The sequence below is a fragment of the Primulina eburnea genome, chromosome 5 (genome assembly GCF_022965805.1).
Source record: "Primulina eburnea isolate SZY01 chromosome 5, ASM2296580v1, whole genome shotgun sequence".
Lineage (NCBI taxonomy): Eukaryota > Viridiplantae > Streptophyta > Magnoliopsida > Lamiales > Gesneriaceae > Primulina > Primulina eburnea.
This window is the reverse complement of record NC_133105.1, coordinates 183,293-205,459: the sequence shown is the minus strand read 5'-3', so window position 1 is coordinate 205,459 and position 22,167 is coordinate 183,293. Positions and strand designations below refer to the sequence as shown.

Below are 22,167 nucleotides of genomic sequence, written 5' to 3'. Positions count from 1 at the left end.
ATTGCTACACATGGATCTTATGGGTCCTATGGAAGTGGAAAACTTTGGAGTTAAGAAGTATTAATTTGTATGTGTCGATAATTTCTCACGGTTTTCATAGGTAAGTTTCATTAGGGAAAAATCAGACATTTTCGAGGTATTTAAACAATTGATCACAAGAATCACAAACTTCCATAATTTGAAGGTGAGAAAGATTAAGACTGATCATGAAAAGAAATTTGTAAACTCTTCATTCTCATTTTTCCGTGACAGAAAAAAAAATTCCACATGAATTCTCAGCACTAAAAACCCCACAGCAAAATGGCGTTGCAGAACACAAGAACAAGACATTACAAGAAATGGCTAGGGTGATGCTAGATTCGATAAATATTTCAAAGTGTTTTTGGGCAGAGGCCCTTAACACAGCTTGTCATATTTTGAATATGGTGTATTTGAGAAGTGGTTCAACCATGAATTCTTATGAAATAATCACGAGAAAAAATCATAATCTTAAATATTTTCATGTTTTTGGTCGTGTTTGTTATACTTTGAATGACAGTGATCAACTTGCAAAATTTAATTCAAAGAGTGATAAATGTTTGTTTTTGGGATATGCCACTAATAATCGAGCTTATCACATGTTTAATTTAAGAACTAGGACTATTATGGAATCTATTAATGTTGTTTTTTTATGACTGTTCGGATCTCAAAAAGAAAACGGCTGAAGATGATGTGGAAGATCTTCTGGAAACTCCTACATCACCGGAGAATGCATGTGTTGCCTCAGATGTTGCAACACTTAGCACAACACGTGACACTGAAGTCACTGAATCCGAAGAAGAAACTCACAGTGATGATGATGCAGTAGATGATGACCACAATATTCCAAGAAAAATTCAGAAAAATCATCCATCATCTCAAATAATTTGAAATATGTGTGGAGATATTCAAACTCGAATGAAAGAAAAATTGGATTATCGCAAGATGGCTGGACTTATATGCATGAGCTCTATGTACTCACGTGTCAGATTTTCATGTTTTATATCCAATTTAGGACCCAAAAATGTTGATGAGGCTTTAAAAGATGAATTTTGGATTAATGCAATGCATGATAAGCTTGAACAGTTTGTTCATAATGATGTGTGATACTTGGTTCTACCTCTTGACCATGGTAATATAATTGGTACAAAATGGATTTTCAAAAGTAAAACTGATGAGTCGGGAAACATCATTCGAAAAAAGCAAGGTTGGTTGCTCAGGGATATACATAGGTTGAGGGGGTTGACTTCGATGAGACCTTTGCTTCTGTAGCCCGTATTGAATCAGTTCGACTATTGCTAGCCATTGCATGCTATATGAAAATCAAACATTTTCAAATGGATGTCAAATTGCATTTTTAAATGGAATTTTGAGTGAAGAAGTGTATGTTAGAAAACCAAAGATTTTTTAGGATCAATATCATTTGGATCATGTCTACAAATTGAAGAAGACAGTTTATGGTTTGAATCAAGCACCACGTGCGTGGTATGGAAGATTGACGGAGTATTTACTTGAAATTGACTTCAAACGATATGAGATAGACAAAACTCTTTTTATTCAGAAATCCAAATGTGAGATTCTTATTTGTCAAGTTTATGTTGATGATATAATATTTGGTTCTTCATCTCAAAGCATGCTGATGATTTTGTAGAGTGTATGTCATCTACTTTTGAAACGAACATGGTTGGTGAGTTGAGTTTCTTTCTTGGTTTGCAAATTATACAAGTGTATGATGGCATCTTTCTGTGTCATAGTAAATATGCTAAGAATTTGGTTAAGAAAATTTCTAAAGAGACATTGGGTTGCGACGGCATATTGAGTGACTCAAGCTTCGGATGCTGCATGTAATGCATCAAATCAAGGGCAGATAGGGTGAAACGGCTCCCCATCAATGACGTGGTACGCAGCATGGTTGGGGGACTGGCGAGGAAGTGTACCACACCGTGAAAATAAGAGAAAGCCCATATCTACAGAAATCATGATATTCCCCCCAGTTTGGAAAAAGGGTCGTGATGCACACATTGATTCAAACCACGGTATACAGACCCTAGAAACATTACCGCCAAGTTATACACTTGGTCGGTGTTGAGGGAGCATGCCAAGGGCAGGTGAGGATGGCTTGCAAGACGAAGGGCAGAATATATAATGACAGGCCGACACCCACAGAAACATGGTGTGTCCAACCACAGAGAGAATACCGATACGCGAAGACCATTCCATAACCACTGCCCGGTAAGAGGGATAATAGTAATGAGTATGAGCCAAAGTTGTGGCAGCAGGATCATCAACTAAATAGGGAGAGTCAGGCCCAACCACAGGCAACCTCAGAAACGAGGATATGTCGTACAAAGTTATGGACAATGGACCGAATGAGAAGATGAAGACGTTGCAAGAATGGGACCAAAACCTTAGAAGACAATCGAATAAAACTGTCTGCTTGGTTATTTTCATCTTATAAATCATGACCAGTGGCCACAAGCCTTGTTGGCGCCACTATCGTCCAAAATGAGGATCCAAGCGATCTATCCATTCAACCCAATCTTTTGGAACCCGTGACCAAGATTTAAACTGAGAGGGCTCACTATGAGACAACAGAGGTCTTGAGAGCAACAGTCCCTAGAGTGTAGTGAAGGCAAGTGAAAGAATAATTGATGGACCGATGGGGGGGGATTGATTGTCAGGATATTAAGGATGTTGGATAGGTCCGATGGTAGCACATGCAAGAAATTTGTAGCTTTGGTCCTGCAATCCGAACATCAAATAGATAAGAACACTATGATACATGAAGAAAACAAAAAACTATGCACGAGAAACGGTCCATACCCAGCCTTAGCAATTACCGCAGACTGCTGAGAGACCCTGGAACCAGGAGAATGTTGATTAATAACTGGTACACCTACAAGAAATGCGTTGGTATCTCAAACATCTTTATCAAACAGATGAACCACAAGGCAATGACATACCACACGCCATAGGAGAGTGGATCACAGGAGTGTTCATCACCGAAGTGATAATCGAAGCTAAAATGATAGCAGGCACATATGAGACAACTTCCCGAGGATTGGGCCGACATATTGAAAGCAATCAGAGACGAGGATCATACTATAGCCGACAAACTGTAAACCAATAAGGCATAAACAAAGCAATTCCCCACACTTCCTTAGGACAAATATACCACATACCTATCTTCTTCAACATGATACAGAATCAGCATGGGTGACAACAGGGACAGAGCTAGGGTCGATAGGTTGATTGGGGTTAAAAACCACTGCGCAAATGCAAAGAACAATCAGATTGTCAATTGCTACAGATGTAAACAATGATCCCTTTACCCTATCCATAGGAAAAAGGCTAATGTATGGCCAAGCATCCCTCATCTGTAACTCACCCAAAAAATTACCGTGCAAATGAGTAAAGGAGGACAACTCAAATGGACCGTCCAAATAAGCACAATCATCTATTCTACAAATCTCAGAAAGGAGCCAACACGAAGTACACCCTTCATTCACGCTCATCCCTTGCACACCTCAAGACTTCGCATTTCTCAAAATTAACCATGTAAAGCAGGAAGAATGGAATGCAACTCCGACCGAGGTAATAAGCAATTATCAGATAAACCAGGAGACAAGAAACACAAAGTAAAATTCAAAAAAAAGAGAAAAGATTACCCATGGCAGTAGAGAGTGGTGAACTTATGTGGGAAGTCAGTTGGGCCAAAGACTCCCAGAAGGCCGATACGACCACTGGTGGGATCAACGTGGAAGCACATCGTGTGGAAGGAATAGAGGCAGCCGTAGAGGAGGGCATTCGCCCTTGTGGAAGAAGGCTGGCCAAAACACAAAGGTACGCCCATAGATGACCTGCCAGTATCGGAGCCGGTGAACGCTACAAGTAGCGTGGCAGCAATGGTGGCGTGGGCAGAAGAGGCTCCCATTGCTCTTGATTCAGATGGGCGCGCCCGAGGAGAGCCTCAAACCACTGTTAAACCCTCGGCAACCACATCGGTACCAGTAAATGTGACGGGCGGCGAGATAGAGACGACGACTGAAACAAAAAATGTGCCCGCAACGCTCGATTCAGATGGGCGCACCAGACAAGAGTTTTGAGCCATTGTTAAATCTTCGGCAACCACAGCGTGGGGAAAACGACGGCAAAGGCGAGGCGAACGGATTCCAAGAAACAACGGTCTTCCCGTGGCAGCGGAGAGTGATGAGCAAGAGCACCGAAAGGGAAAAAGAAACGAGGCCGAAATGTTTGAATCCGTAGGAGGGAACTCCAAGAGGCAGTAAAAATCCAACAAAAAAATAGGCTTGGACGATCGGCCCAACATTACTAGCCTACTTCACAAGAAAAATGCTATCGACCGCTCCAAATAAACGAATTGGACCTGGCTTACATACAAGCATTTTGGCCCACGGGCCAATGCTTGCGAGGGGCAATTATTTGGGCTAAAACATTAAATTAAAATGCCCACATTAAATTATAAAGCCCAATTAAATAATACAAGCCCATAACAGATCAATTCTTATTAATTCAAACCGATCGCAAGGTGGTGAAAAAAGGAGGAGATCGTGGGAGGAAAGAGATGGATATCGTGGGATAAAAAGCAAAAGAACGTGAATCATGGGAGAGTGAGAGAACGGCTCATCATTCAGAAGAAAATGATCAGCCAAAAAAAAAAAAACACAACTCTACACACAAAAAATCTGCAAAAAGCTCTCTGTTAATTTTCGGTCTTCAAGCATTAATTTTCAAGTTTTCCAGTAGTTGTTTTGACATGTTTCTTGAAGTCGCGTTACCACCGATAGGATCACATGTGATATATAACGCCACGTCATGTCCAGCCTGTAATGAAAATTTCACAGGCACGCCCCTCTCTACCCTTGGAAGAGGAGCTTCTTTCTTGTTAATATAAAGAACTTTAGTAGGATTCGGAGGATTTGGTAATGCATGGCTGGACCTGTTGCGAATGCTTCGTTTGGTTTTTAACTTATTCAACTCGTTGCTCGACGAATAAGTTATCGGATTGAAGTTAAAAAGAGGTTTGGCTTCGTATCAATTACTATCATTTAATAATTGATTTTGCTGTATCATGTGAATCGAAAATTACTTTTCAGAAAATATTAAAGTTAACATTTTGTTGCTGCTTGTAGCCAAATACTCTTGCTTTGCCTTTTCGATTAAGTAAAAATACATTGTCGATATAGAACAATGAATAATCTCAACCACCGAATGCCTATTTGCATAGTGTAATGCCCGGAAATTTAATCCTAGTAATCGGTAATTATTGATTTATAATTTGATATGATTACGAAAGGATTAATCGGGACACGAAAATAAGATTACATGTGAAATTCGAGAATTTTGGGCAGAGAGTGTGGCGCCCGAGCGGTGATTTTTAACCGCCCGAGCGCCAATGTTCGATAGGAAAATGTCTCGGGCAGAAGGTGTGGCGCCCGGGCGGTAGTTTTTGACCGCCCGAGCGCCAAGGGTGCATTTGGAAATACCGGGACAGAAAACGCCGCGCCCGAGCGGTAGTTTATCACCGCTCGAGCGCGAGCCATGCAGAAAGAAAAATTGACATTTGGCTTGTTGTACGCCGTGAGTATATATATATATATATATACAAAACGAATTTATCCTTCAGAATCGTAAGAAAATCAAGAAAAGGTTCTGTGAAGTTGTTGAAAATCCTTACGCCTTTTCTGAGAAATTCGTCCGTCTGAATTGTAATCCGACTTCAGTACTGTAATCTTATCGACGTAGGCTACACTTTGACGTAAGTTTTGCTACGTTTTGACATGCTTTGAAATTATGCTATTGTCAGAATAGAATGGAATTCATATATGATGTTCTTGACATGTTAGACATCATAGAATCAAAGTCAGATTAAGAAATAGACTGATTATGGAATTGTTATGATTTTCTGATTATAATCAGTTAATACCGGACAGATTTGGATTATGGATTGATTATAGAATGTATTGGATATGGGTTATAGATTGTAACTATTATCTGGTGAATTGGTATGGACGGGGATATTGGAAGTATACCGTTATACCGTTGATTTTGAATTAATTCCAGATTGATCAGATTGTTATGGAGTTGACTAGTATATTGATATGAGATTATTGATATTGTCAGTACCAGACAGATTGTGAGTGCAGGACTTTGACTGAGCAGGAAACCGAGACTGCAACGAAAGGTATAAGTCAATGTGGTATTGGGAGATGGACTTGAGTCGGTTTAGACTTGGGTTTCCCTAAATCACATACTTTATTTTATTGCATGGATATTTGCATTACATTGATTAATATACTTGTTCTCTTGTATTTAGATGACAGGTATTAGACAAGTTATCTTGTGACAGAAGTGCCGGATAGTGGTGGTATCGCCACGGCACATTGCACTATGTCTCAAGATAGGATGCTAGCGATAGAGCTACAGTCCTTGACGGTTAGGTTAGGACACTGGATGTTTGGTTATATCGAGTAATGGAATATATTACGGAATTCGATATAGGAACACCATATTTGGTTATATCGAGTGAAGGGTATTGGAATTCTTCTATTACGGAATTCGATATAGGAATACCAGGGCACTGGTTATATCGAGTAATAGAGATTATGGTTACATCCTTTACGGAATTCGATATAGGAATACCACATCTGGAAACCGGGATCCCTAGACTAGGATTAAGTCTAGTCTGAATTATGAGTAATGTCGACAGTTTCATTTGATATTGTTTATGTTTCAGATTTTGATACATATTCATGTTACCTGATTACATGCTTTATAGTTGTTTATATGATTGCATGTTTCATTGATTTATACTGGGGATTATATTCTCACCGGTATATCCGGCTGTTGTCTTGTCTGTATGTGTACTTGACAACAGGTGGGACAGGTCCAGGGTCGAGGAGATGAAGAGCTAGATCGTGATTAGAGTGGTGGCACCAGACTTGGACTAGATGTAGGGTTAAACACTTGACTTTAGTTTCAAACCCTAGTTTGAATAAATGTTGAAATACAGGATTTGTATTTTATATACTGATATGTATATATATGTTGTATGTCACTACGTTCCGCATTTTAAAAAAAAAATTAGACCATGTTTATAATTGATTAATTAGTCCCAAAGATGATTAAGAACTTGATTAGCGTCCGGGTCCCCACACATAGTGCCTTGGACATCTCCATTTCCTCTGTTTTCTCCCGCTAGCATAGCATTTAATATTACGCACCTTTCACTTCTATATCAAATAAAGTCTATTAAAATATATCTGAGGCGCGTTTTCATTATTCTTGGACAAATTTAAATCCATTTACCATTGGCACTCATCCAAAAAGAGCTATACGGTCAAATTATAATCTATACAATCTATACATCTATACAATCTATAAATATATGAGTTTGAATTGTGAATTTACTTAGTTATCCTTCACTCACAATTACTTCATTAATGTTTTACTTATTTACCCTTTCACTCAACATTACTTCATTAATGTTTTATTCATTTATTTATTTATGTGACTTTTCAATTTTTTGATCTAAAGATTGATATTTAAAATAAAAATAACTTTATTCTATTATTTTAGTTGAATGGACGATAAATATTACAAACACATTAATATGATATTTTATTTTATTGAATTGTGATACTTAATTAATGTTTGAGACCATGTAGATTCTATATGCTCTTTTGCAATTTTTTCTTATATTTTATTCGCATAATTTGATTAGTTTGATTTATTTCAACTAGACAGAGAAATTAATGATAAATTAAAAAGAACGAAAACTACTTTCTACTTTTGTATTAAATTTATTAGATAATCCTTATAATTTTTTACCGAATATAATTCTTTTAAAAAATATGAATTATAGTGATAATTTATTTTCATTCATTAGAAATTAATTTTTTAAATATGATATTTTTTAAATTTGTATTACTTATTATTTTATTTATATATGTGTTTTACTACACATATTTATTTGATTGATATTATTTAAAAAATATATTTACTATGAAATATTAATCATCAATATTAATTTACAAATGATCCATTCTGATATAAAATTAACTGTCTATAATATGTATTCTAAAAAAACAGAGAAAGTCAAACAAAATCTGCAAATGGTTAAAAGTTAGCAGATCTATATATACCTCTATAAATATATGAGTTTGATTTGTGAATTTTTTTAGTTACACTTTTACACACTATTACTTAATTAATGTTTCATTTATTTATTTTGGTGAATTTTTAATTTTCTGATTTAAGAGTTGAGATGGAAAATGAGAATACTTTATTTCATTATTTTAGTTGGATCGACGAAAAATATTACAAATATATTAGTATGATACTTTTTTATATTTTTAATTTAATAATTGTGATATTAATTAATGTCTCAATATATATCTCAAGCTTACATTTTTCTACAAGTGTTATAAAAACTATGTGAGAAAATGTTATTTTTCTTATGATTTTTTTCCAATTAAAATGGATATTGAGAGCATGCAAATTTTATATGCTCTTTTGCAATTTTTTTTGAATATTTTATATGCAATATAATTTGATAATTTTGAGTTATTTCAACGTTATTCATAGAAAAGAAATTAATGAGAAATTAAAAAGAATGAAAATTACTTTATACTTTTATATTAAATTTATGAGATAATCCTTATAATTTTTTAATTAAGACAATCCTTGTAATATATATGAATTATAACGCTAATTTATTATCATTTATTAGGAATTAAATTTTTTAGATATGATATTTTTAAACTGAATATTACGTATATGTGTTTTCTACACATATTTATTTGATTGATATTATTTTAAAATTTTATTTAACATAAAATTATTAATCATCAATATTATTTTTCAAATGATCTATTATGATATAAGTTAACTATGTATAATATATATATTTAAAAAGGAGAAAGTTAAACAAAATTCGCAAGGAGTTAAAAGTTGGCAAAAACAAAATTGATATTTAACTTAATAACAAGTTTATGAATTTTATTTTAACATCATTATGATAATTTAGTTAATTAAGATAATTTTATTTGACAATCGCTATATGCACTTCATTTAAAAATATTGTGACTTTGGTTTTAGTAATTCATTATTCTATTAATTTTATTTTTATTATTTTCCATTGTGAATAATATTTGGATGGAAAATATTTTTGTTAATTTGATAGAGCTATCATTATGTTATAATTACACGAATTGAAAAATATTATATAAATAAATGAATCATCATCATGTATTTATATTTATTGTGTTTTGTTATATTTAGATTAATAAATACTTATAAACAAGATGTTATTCAAACGATTTTAAAAATTATCTAAATCTTTATTTTTCATTATTAGTTACCTACGTACATCGCACGTGATCATTCCTAGTTATGAAAATATATGCGATTTACACAAAGGATGAATGTTAAAGATTACAAATTCTAAAGTGGCACTTTATCCATCCTCCTATTCAAAAAAGCACCTGAAAGGTTTTCAAGCAAGAAATTCATCAACATAAATCTTAATTGGGATTGCAAACTATATAACTTAAAGATTAAAAACAAGCAGGCCAACCTTAAATGGCTCTCTACTGTATGGAAACATGAAATCTTGAAGTTGAGTTTGTCATTACAATAGACCTGCTTCAAATAGATTTCTTCGTCTCAACGTCTCATCAACAAGCTTGAAAGTCTTCTTCACAAGTTTCTGATCTAAGGCTGTTGTTCTATAGATCTTAAAGACCCGATCTACACGGTCAGGGCCCGTGCTCTGGAAATACAGTTCCTCGAATTTTTTCTTCACAAACCTGAATGTCAAGCATCACAAGTTGAGTGCTTGCTAAATTATGACAGATCAACTAATTTTATGTGTTATCCTAGTGTATATCAGAGTTCGAATGATGATCTTAAAAGGCATCGAAGAAGCTTTAAGGGAAAGACAATCTCAGATTAGAGCCCATTTGGAAACCTCATCCGAGTCTCAAAGAGGGTTAAAGAATGCATTTACTCGTATGCGTTCTCGATTTCTTGTTTTCCAGTTGAAACTGGCTGATAATCCTTGAACCACCCACATACATTCAATGGGACCTGTATACAAGAAAATTATGATCACAATCACATGGATGCTGAGTCAGCCAACAGAAGTTGTGGACCTCCATTCACTTACGTTCAGAACCTTCTTTTCAAATAAATCAAATTTGTTGAGAAATAGCATGAAAGAAGTTTTCTGCATTTAAGGGGAAAAGGGTTAGCCAGCAGACCAGTAGTATATACCATTAACTGGATTGATATTAAAGGAACAAGTTCTCTTAGCAAACAAAACAACATAATATCTTGTAACTTGTCATGGAAAAACCTCGAAGCAAGGCTGCTTTAGGACCCACTCAAAGAGCTCTTTTGTCTCCATCATCCTATTCTTGTTATCATCCTCAAAGAGAGTCTGATCATAACTGAAACAAAGTATTGCACCTTGAGTAAGTAACAACATTTGCATAACATCAAATGAGAAAACTACACAAATACAAACTTCTCAGTAAGAGCTGTAAAAGATTGAAGTAACGAGGAATGGTAATTAAGTTCACAATCCTAAATAATGTCAATGCTTCAACAAGGAAGCCATCAAGATGTCAAAAACTTGTTCTTTCTGAATGATAACCGAGGAGGAGGAATATCAAACGTACTCACTAATAGCTGCACAAAATATCACAGCTGCAACACCCTCGAATAGATGAATCCATTTCCTTCTTTCATTTCTCTGGCCTCCGACATCAAAGAGTCGATATACTTCACCACTTTTTTTGTTCTCTCCAACTGGGCTGCAAATGTTTAAACAATTAGCGACGATGATATAAACCTTTTTACATTATTAAAACTACCTACTTCATTTCATTCTTCAACACACAATTTTCATTCAAATAATTTTTTTTAAAATAAACTTTAAAGAAATCGCATGCCATAAATAAAAATAGAGCATGCATTATATCATATCACCAAAGCGCTAACTGATATGCTAAACCAAACAGTTGATAATGGTACATCGTAAGTGAAATGTGAAGAAATTTCACTTATCTCATCATCTTAAAATTAAAGTCAATCTACAGATAAAGAGTAACTCAACACATTGTTACAATAAATGCTGCTTTTACCCAAGGAAATGAAAGAACCTTTTATTCACACATAGGTATGAAAAATCGGTCCATCCATAATCTCGAGGCAAAGAACCACTTATTACCTGAACTGGATTTCCACAACACCAGTTGTCCGAACCCTAGCATGAAGAACATCCTCCTATTACAAGACAAAAATTAAATTAAACATCTGGAACATGTTCATTTTAAATAGGAAAATATAGCATAGAAAGTATAAAAGCCAACACATAAATTACGCGGTTTAGTCATAAAGACCTACATCCACGCTACAATGTCCACAGGACTAAAACTCTATCATTCCCTCACTTCAGAAAATAAAAATCATATTAGTTTGGAATAAACATGGTAGGGAATCAAATATTAAGTCACAATTATGTCAACGCTATCAATATATCGAATCTGATTCCGTAGAATTTCTCCTTTATTCTAACAAAAGACGTCAAACACAAGATAATGGTCATGGATGGTCAGACAAAGAACAAAATGAGTGGTATACAGCGCAGCCAGATTGACCAAAGAACATAAAATTTTACCCTTGGTGATCGGTTGCAGCAAGTTTCATAAATAAGGGGTGAAGGTTTCCTGAAAATTCGAAGGGATGGGAGAATGGAGGATATGTAAATATAAAAATATATCTTCACCAACTTGACATAAAAAGGATATTTCATTTTTTGTGGCAACAAATCTATTGTTGACACTGCTGGAAGATGTTTCCTTAAATTACTGAAGCTAAATGAAAAGAAATAGGCGTGTGAGAACTTGAGTTTTCACTCACCTTTGTAGGAATGTAGTCTGAATCTGACAATCTTTCCAAATTTTCCATAAAATAATCTGCACAATCTGGAACTTGAAGTTCGTGGCCATGGGAAAATGTTTCCTGCAGAGCACATTCAAACTTTAGTTGTGATAAAACTCTAACGAATTCGGGTAATTAAAAAACACATCGGAATCTAGCAAAAGATTAACCTAGCCATTTGGATGAAGGAAAATTGACCTGTATGGCACTATCTTTCCAGAGAGCTTCTATCTCATTCGCAAGTTCTTTGGTAAGAGTTGGGCAATCAAACCTACTACCGATTTCTGAGAGTTTCTCCCCAATTTGCTAATGCAAGAAATATTATTGAAAGTAAATTCCATCACCAAAACCGGACGTTTGGAAAATCTTAAATTTCATGCATGGGCATCTGAAATAATCACTATAAACAAAACTTTGCTAAATCTTGAAAAATTGATTCAGACCTTATTTTCATCAGATATGGTGAACTTTGAGGAATCTGATACGGTTTGAGACAGTTCCTTTGATCCATCGTGTAAAATCTGTGAGCATCAATAATCAATTCAAACTGGATAGTATCATGCAGGTATAACTTCAAGTACTACATTATGTTGTTTGGAAACTTCATTTTCTCAGGCCATCAACACTGGTAAAAAATTGTACTTGATTCCTAAAGGGAATAAACCAACACAACCTTCCAAGTATTTCATACTTTTATTGTCTGATAAACATTGGCATGTATTACAGGGATGTATCCTTTAAGCTCAGCCTCGTCAAACCCACTCTGAAACAAAAGTTTTATCTGCACGACATTTAACATGCACCTACCTGAGTCATCTGATAATAAAAGAAATGTGTGCATAAACTAATTTGTGATGTTCACAGAGAACAAAATAGGACATCTTACCTGCTTGAAAATAGTGGACTTCCCAGAATCTCCAGCACCTTAAACAAGCACATTCCAGTGAATGTAAAAGAAGAATGGAAAAAGGAATAACACATGCAAAGGCAAGAGAAGATACTGTTATGATGTGTGCTTATATCACAAGGACAATTTTAGACAAAACTTGGAAGACCTTAAGCAGACACCTGACACCCTTGTAATTTCTGTTACCAGATTTTTCACTAATTTGTGTATAGGCAGATTGTGGAAAACATCTCAAACTACGAGCGAGCCAAAAGAGATGTTTTATAATATGCCACGAAATAAAGTATCACAACATCTTCTATCCAAAGCCAAAGCTTGTGCCTAGAAGGGTATGCAAGGATTGGACAAAAAGTAAGATACATTTTAAAAGTAGCCAATGAAACTGTAGCTGGTTCGTGTTGGCAGTAATAAAACACCGAAAAAAAAGCGAGAAAACATGTACGTCCGTATATTTGGTCTGATCATCTAAATCGATGAACATACGGCAGAATCAAAAAGCAGTTTTCACGTATGGATACCAAGCAGTAGCAGTTTCTGAATATGCTTCTCTGCCTTCGTTTCTTGGTCGATTCTCCTCTCTATTTCAGCAGTCTGGGAATCAATGCCACATACATGTATTAATGCCTAAATAACAAGATACTAATAATAAAAAAACAATAAGCACGTGAAGAAAGTTTTGGGTAAATATAGAAGATGCACCTGCTCATGCTCTTCAGAATCAGCTTGACTACGTTGCTGTCTACTGCAGATTAACCCCATAGTGTCAATCAGAGTAGACCACATAAATATCACGTAGAGTCAGTCAAACTGTTGTGAAAGATCGATTTTGACACTTCTGGCAATCTTCTACAAAGTGTTATTCACTGCCTAATAACAAAAAAAAAAAAAGGGTGGGGGGGATAATAGAAGAAACGGCTCAAACCAAATGTACAAAGTGCAGCTTCTTCATTCAAGTAAATCATTAAGTGAAAAACAGGATCAGGAGCAGAATCAAATGTAGTCTAGAGTCTAGATCAACGTAGATCACTGGTAGACAGAAGCTCGCCTAATTAAAAATAAGTCAACGACCAGAAAGATAAAATTTACATAGAATTCAGATCATCATCATATCAATCGAAAAGGAAAATGCTACGAAACTAAATTCCCTGAGTTCCGTTCTTGTTGTTTAAAGGGAACGAGATTGAAAAACAAAAGAAAATTAAAATAAAATCCAACCCTAAAAACAAGAGAGCGAGTAAATCGAGTTCAACTGAGAGAAAGGAGCGTGGGTGGTTGGATGGATCTCATCTCGGGAACACGAACGAACTTGTCATGAATTCTTCGGTCATTCGATATCAGTATCAGCCAGGAAAGGACAAGAATAGAATAATAGAAGGATCACTTTTAATAAAAATATCTTACCAGGCAATCAATCAATAATCCTCGTATTATAATTTCTGCACTAAAATGAGAAATTTAGCTTTACAAGAGAATAGTCTTGGAATTACACATAACATCAAACTCACACCATATAAGCCATTTTAATCTAAGAGATTCCATTTGGATGAAATAGTGTCAAGAAAACTCGATTTTGCGTGTACCTGTTTGTGACATAGGACAACAGACACACCCGCGCTCCACAGCCCTATACAGAAAAATCTGTATGAAAGTGGGCACGCTGAAAATGCACCTTTGTGTCCAATTTTATTTGGGTTTTCCCTGATAGAGCAGCAATGTAGGGGGCACCCTACACTTAGTGCAGACATCACTCGGTGCGCCAAATTTCTTTTTTTTTTCTGCTTTCGTTTCGAGCCTTTCTTGTGTTTGTTGCATAATTTCAATTCAATAAGTTTAACAAAATTTTAACAATCCTCCACATCAAATTAATGCATGAATGTACGTGATGTCGAGAAGAAAGCTTACATGAAGAATTATCGCATCTACGTAATTGCTGAATTTTTTGTCATTTTCTTTGAGGTTTGAATTAAATCAGACAATACTACCTACACGATACATTTCCTATTATTTCTATTTGGTTTTTTCCAGCTGTATTCATTTTGGTTATGAAACATATTTTGGCTTCATAACTGTTTTGTTGAAGAGCCAGCTCTCACACTTATATAAGCAATCGTTTTTAAAAGTGTCATACCATACTCTTCCTATTACAAGCTTTGTAATCATTAAAAGTTTGATACTTAACCTCATAACATTGATAGGAAATAAAATTCACCATGAGAAGAGAATTATTTCCGAATGTTCACTCAAGTTTTCATAATTTAGTTGTCACATTGAAATAAGATTTTGGATCTCCAATCGACAAAGTTTAGTTTCCAATGTGAAAACTTTATTTTGTAGGTTTTAAACTCATTCTCTTATACAAGATGTGCACTTAATCTCTATTTAAAGATTTTGTAAGCGGATCCGCCAAGTTATCATTTAATTGGACATAATCAATAGAGATAACTCTATTTGATATTGCACTGTATTATGTTTTGACGAATATGTCAAGACTTATCATTGTATATGTTGTTTTGTGCCCTTGTAATTACCGATTGAATATTGCAATGTATCATTATTGCAAGCACTGGACTTGTTCAACAAGGAATATTCTCTACAAAATTATAAAGCTCTTCTGCTTTTTCTGCAACTTTATCTAGTACTATAAATTCAAAATCCATTGTGGATTTAGCATTGCAATTTTGTTTTGATGATTTCTAAGTGACTGTGCTACCACCAATGCTAAAAATATAGCCACTAGTGGATTTTGAGTATTTTGTATTAGAAATCCAATTAGAATAACTATATCATTATGGTACCACATGATATTTTGTAAAATGCCGTCCATACTCTAACATGTGCATTAAATATCCAAGCACCATTGTCAAAGCGTTCCAATAAGCATAACTTGGATTGATAATGAGTCGACTCAACTTATTTATCTCACAAATGATTTCTGATCGAGTACAACTGGTGATGTAGATAAGGCTTCTAATAATTCTTGAGTATTCTAGCTGGGATACTGGTTCTTCGTGATTTTTATCCAAATGAGCGCTCATGTCCATAGGCGTATTTACCGGGATTGATTCATGTGTATTGAACTTCCTCAAGACATTATCAACATAATGAGATTGAGATAAGATAATTGCTACTGAAGTTCTAGAGATTTTAATTCATAATATAACATCATCAATGCTCATATCTTTCGTATCAAAACGTTTTGTCAAAAAAAAATTTTGCTGCTTTAATCATATCTTAATTACCCCCCATTATAAACATGTCATCGACATATAGACATTATATTACATAAGATTCTCGAGTTCCTTTAATATAAACGCATTTTTCACCCTCATTAATCTTAAAACTATTTGACAACATCACTTTGTCAAATTTCTCATGCCACTGCTTGGTTGCTTGTTTAAGTCCATGTACAGATTTAACAAATCGGTACACTTTTCTTTCTTGACCCCAAACAATATAACCTTTGGATTGTTTCATATATATATATATATATATATATATATATATATATATATATATATATATATATATATATATATATCTTCTTCAAATTTACCATTCAAGAATGAGGTTTTAACATCCATTTGGTATATCGCATGGTTATGAAAAGATTCGATTGCAGTGAGTATATGAATGAAAGTCATTCTCGATGAATAAGTATCGAAGAAGTCAAGGTCTTCTTTCTGTCTATAGCCTTTAGCCATCAATATAGCCTTGTATTTTCCTAATGTAACATCGGCTTTATACTTTCTTTCAGGATCCCAATAGTTTGGTGCCTTGTGGAAGATCCAATAGTTTCCAAGTACGGTTTTGTACAATGGAATCTATTTATGCATTGATGACTTCTTTCTAGTATGGCGGTTGGGCAGACAAAGAATCTTATAAGTTATTTGATTCATTTTTCAGCATATAAGTGTGAAAATCTGAATAAAAGAACTTCAAGGTTCTAGTTTTTTTTACTTCGCCTAGTTCTTCTTCCTTTGAAAAACCTTCGTTTGCTCTAACATTTTCAAGTTAAGAATGTTTATTATCTTTCCACAATTCGTACGACGTCTTATCATTTTTCTTGTAGGGTATCTTGTTTAAATATAATTAGCTGATAATATTGCCAGAATATTGTTTAAGAATGTTAGTGTGTAGGTGCTTGAGATCTTCAAGGCCTTTTTTCTTTTGAAATTCAGCCTTCAATTGTATTAACCTCTGGGGTAGGGAAGTAAATAAATATCAATACACTGATCTAAATCATAACTCTTACCTTACTTACCTTTGGATTCCTTTGCTTGGTGGTTGCTTATCTTCCGGATGGGTGCGAGATCAACATTTTTATCTTCTCTATCTACCATACCAATCTCTTTATGCTATATGAAAACGCCGTTCACTTCTCTTAGATTTGGGTTTGCAGTCTTTGGTATTGTGCCTGATGGTTGAGATGTGAGTTGCTTCGTTATCTATCCCACTTACGACTCAGGGATTTTCAAGGAAGAACCAATATTCTCCATGTAGGTCTCTAGGTTATCAAGCCTATTCTCTGTCCTAGCCATCCTCTTACCAGATTCAGAAACAAATGTCCCAACTAGTCTTCAAATGATGGCTTTCCTTCCCCATTTGATGTATTGAACCCAGGGAGAGGATTAAACACATTCTAATTGTTTTTTTTAAAAAAAATTCTCGTGAGTTCTCAAACCAGGGTGGTAAATATTAGGGGGATAGTTACCTCGATATCCTCCATAGCCTCCGAAATTCTTGTTGTTGATGTATTGAACTTTTTCAGAAAAATGTGGTTCTTCAACAACAACCGGTGGTCCCTCAGTGTCTGATGTACTCACTTTATTCATGGCTGTTATCTGCATAGTTAATGTTGATACTTGTATAGTGAGGGATGTAATAGGATCCACAACATAAACTCCAGTTGTCCTCTTTACTCCTGACCTCTCAGACGGCCAATGGTAGGTATTAATAGTCATCTGCTCAAGCATGGCATAGGCTTGAGCAAGAGAATTGGAAAAGATCGTGCCATCTGTCGCTGCGCCCACTGTTCTTCGTGTTTGTCCATTTAGACCGTTGTAAAATAATTCAATTTGCACCCATTATTCAAAATCATGGTTCAGAGATTTTCTCAACAACTCCTTATATCTTTCCCACGCCTCATAAAGCTACTCAAAGTCAATCAGCCTGAAAGTATTAATCTCAATCTTCAGTTGTGCAGACTTTACAGGGGGTAAATATTTAGCAAGGAACTTTGTTGCTAGCTCTTGCCATGTTGTTATGCTCCTCAGTGGAAGCGATTGGAGCCATCCTTTTGCTTGATCCCTGAGAGAAAATAGAAACAAACGCAATATAATAATATCATCAGGAACATTATTAATCTTTACCGTATCCGTGATTTCCAGGAAAGTCTTTAGGTGCACGTGAGGGTCTGAAGTGGCGATTCTAGCAAACTGGTTATGTTGAACCATATTTATCAGAGCAGGCTTTAGCTCGAAGTTATTCTCATTTATGGTCCCCCGAGCAATGTCAAAATAATGTGTGTTGATCACTGGTCTGAAGTGATCTCTGATAGGTATAGCCTCTGGTTGGTTACGTCTGTCATCTTCTCTGTGTTAAGTCATTGCTGGGAGATCTTCTCTTCTCACTTTTCTTAATCTTCGTGCAGTCTTTCGATCTCAGGATCAAAGATAAGCAAGTCAGGACTTTGCTATCTTCGCATGCACTGTCAAACAAGGGAAAATGAACAACTCAGTAATTATAAAATAAAATAAAAAGCTCTAAATTAAAATCTAGACTAATTGGTAACAATACTGATATAAAATTAAATTTGACACTCCCTGGCAACGGCGCCAAAAACTTGTTGCGTATTTTATGCTCGCAAGAACACGATTGTCAAGTTTTAATATATGAAAGTAAAGTATCGTTTCCACGAGGAGTATATGACTAAAAATATATCAGTGCTTTTAATTAAAATAGTCACGAATTTATCTAGAAAAATCAATAAAAGGTTTGGCTTGCTGAAAATTAATTAATAGCAAATAAATATTAATCTAATCACCGAGTCGAGAAAATCTCAATGAGAGAAAATATCGAGAGAATTGATTTCACTAAGTTTCCACGATAATTATTCCTGGTTGTATTTATACTCATGAATTCAAATTATTTAATGGCCAAGAACACTTAATTATTTTATTCCCCTTTTCCCAAGTGACGAATAAATTGTATCATTCAAACTTCGATCCAAACATTCTTAAGAAGAATCTAAATTCAAATGATAAAAGCAAACGATGTTCTTACCTAGGCCTCGCTGAAGTTATACACCTTCCGAACGATATAAACATTCAACGATATGTTTCTAATGATATATAATCCTAGTTTCTTTCCCGAATTGTAGAATTAATCAGTCAACAATAATTTATGGCCAATAAAAACAAGAAACATAATTAAACCAAAAAGAATTCAATCATATAAACAACTACGTCAACTCATCATGTCCACAAAGCTACATCATCCTCTAGACTGAAAAATTAGTTCATAATGAAATCTAAACAAAAATAAAGCATGTTTAATCGTCTAGACATCACAACACTAGAAAATAAAGACGAAGGAATCAGATAACAAATCATAAGTGGCGTCTCTGTCCCCAGATTCGTCGTTCTTCGTCTTCGTCATTGATCCTTCCGCTCCAGATCATCATCTCCGTGTTTGCTCTTCTTCTATCCTCTCTTTTCTCTCCAAAACAGCTCCCCTTTTTTCGGACCTATCTTTCTTTTATATCATCGCTCGGCCCGTGAATTCAAGCTCATTTCATGTTTTCTCGTCGCCACTACCGCCGCGGCGCTGCACAGGAGACCGTTCCTCGAAGGTATGGCATCTCGGCGCTACCTAGGTGCTTGGTGCTCGGTGGTCTAGCGATGCGGCGCTGCTGGTCAGCGCCTAGGCGCTTGTCTTTCGGTCATTCAGGCGCTGCGGCGCTAATGTATAGCGCCTAGGCGCTTGGTCTGATCCTTGAAGCCTTAGCGCTGCAGCACTTGATCCTTGACGCTGCGACACTTGTCCACCAACATTTCACGCTCAAAAACATCTTTGGTTGCCATCATTTGTCCAATAGTGATTTTTATCCTGCAGGACACAAAAACAACAGATACCAACGTAATTATATCTGAAACTAACATATTTCAAACAGATTATCATATATATTAAGTGCAATTTTTGCACTTATCAAGCACAATGAATAAGAAATTGAGGAATTGTATATGCACGTTAAGTGTTATATAATGATTATATTGATACTTCATTATTTGCGACATATGGATGTCATATAAAATGTCAATATTTCTAAAAAAAAATAAAATAGTTTTTCAAAAAGAAAAAAATTCTTCATTCAGAAAAATGAACTGTGCATAATTCTCATTCTATTTATAATTGTGTGAGAATAATTCTAAAGTTCTGTTGATACAATAGATCAATTTTGTGCATTTATTGAGACATTGAGCTAGTTTAACTTTATTTCCTCCAATATTATTTCGCTATATTTCGAGGTGGCTAAAATGCTGTTTTTGTCTCTTTTTAGTCAAAGTGTCTAACCAACTAATTCATAAGATATATGACGCTACTATAGAAAACTTCTCGCCAAATAAATTCATTTAGCCAAATATTGAAATTCAAATAGAATTCTATAATATTTCATAAAATTTATTTTGACTACCATAAAATGCTTATGAAATATAAAAGGTGTATTATTATATGAGATATTAAATAAGACAAATACTTTGACATATATTTGAATGATATCTCATATGCATATCTTAGTTACGTTATTAGTGTCTTTTCTCAAGATTTTTAAAATACAATAATTAATTTTGTCTATCGTTCCACAAGATATAAAACAAAATATAAACTCAATAGAGGAAAATTTGTTTTTTTTAAATGAATAATATAATATTATGTTCTAGACACAACAAATGAGATTGAAACTATATCATCCTCATGACATGATGCATGCGATCATTGTTCCAAAGCTTTCAAAAAAATGACGAACGAGATGAGTTTCCTAAATTGTGTCAAATTAAACAAGGACACAATTATAAGATATAGTCATTTGAAGAGATTTTCAATTATTTTTTTATCACGGTGATTGAAAAATAGTAAAAAATTTATTAACATTATAGCTATATGTTGATAATATTGATATTAAATATATAAAAATGATATCGTAAATATCACGATGTTTGAAGAAAGTGCAAAGCCATTCATTGTCTTGTTGAAAAATATATAGGTTATGCATACTTTTAGTCACAAGTAAAAATCTTTAACGACTAAAAACATTTCTTCTTAAGAGTTATAGTTGATGATTGTCAAAAACTGAAAATCATTTAACAACATAGTTGAAAAAATAAGATATCAGATAAAAACAATGTAGAAAACTGAAAAAATATCGTGATAAGGAAGCAAACTACGAGCATGTCAGATCCCAGATGAGGATTGTAAATAACATAATAGATGTTAAAAACGAATAGATACTTGTTGAGTCTACCAAAATTGTTATATGCATATTATAACAAACTACGACAAAGAGTTGTTGAGTTGTCAAAATCAATCAAGAAGCATATTGAAAAGTGCGTCAAGTGGATAAGATAACTTCTCTGATTAATTCATATAATGTCTATGGTCATGATTTTTTATTTTTTTGTGGCTTGATTTGTTTCAATTGATAAATGCTACTAGCCATATTTTAATTCATTTAAATATGATCAAAATTTTGTACATATATTTTCAGCAGTTTAGGTTCTCACGTGCAACGTACGTGCACTTTTCTAGTATGACAAAATAAAGCAATTAACACACTATTATGTTAGTGTATCAAAAACAATATAATCATCACACAACGCATTACTCAAATACGACAATAAACTATACTGTCTCTATCTACTATTAACTACAAAACTTCTTTGATTAGACACACCTAATCTTTCTCCTATATCCTATCCTAGCACTAGTCATGTAACATGTCCAACAAAAAATAACCCCGAAGGATGAGCATACATAACACACATCATCGTAATAAATAACAGTTAAACAAACAATATGAGATATAATTGAAATCATAACATGATAATACATTTGTTGTTTCTGAACAACAACTGATAAAACAACCAACAATATCAACAAACGTCGTTCTCCTACTACTGCAACAAACAACATCAACAATACGTCACTCCCATACCACTGAGACAAAAACATCAATAATACATCGCTTTCTTAGTACTGCGACTTAAAACATCAACAAT

At 34.5% G+C, this 22,167-nt stretch overlaps 1 protein-coding gene across 6 annotated transcripts; it reads right to left on the bottom strand.

Annotated features, from left to right (window-relative positions):
• Nucleotides 1-9,427: 9,427 nt before the first annotated feature.
• On the bottom strand, nt 9,428-14,606 carry LOC140831941 (guanine nucleotide-binding protein alpha-1 subunit). 6 transcript variants are annotated; one of them, XM_073195660.1, is made up of 15 exons: nt 14,473-14,606; nt 13,592-13,759; nt 13,411-13,483; nt 12,872-12,909; nt 12,677-12,766; nt 12,429-12,506; nt 12,184-12,291; nt 11,965-12,066; nt 11,273-11,328; nt 10,722-10,856; nt 10,397-10,490; nt 10,208-10,267; nt 10,049-10,128; nt 9,617-9,848; nt 9,428-9,524 (listed from the first exon to the last, which is right to left on the bottom strand). In XM_073195660.1, exons 2-14 carry the CDS (start codon nt 13,673-13,675, stop codon nt 9,671-9,673), a joined length of 1,176 nt encoding a protein of 391 aa, XP_073051761.1. In that variant the 5' UTR covers nt 13,676-13,759; nt 14,473-14,606; the 3' UTR covers nt 9,428-9,524; nt 9,617-9,670. The 6 variants fall into 6 exon arrangements, with proteins under 6 accessions (XP_073051761.1, XP_073051762.1, XP_073051759.1 ...); XM_073195661.1 differs by lacking the exon at nt 14,473-14,606 and adding an exon at nt 14,294-14,432; XM_073195658.1 differs by lacking the exon at nt 14,473-14,606 and adding an exon at nt 14,108-14,284.
• Nucleotides 14,607-22,167: the final 7,561 nt, after the last annotated feature.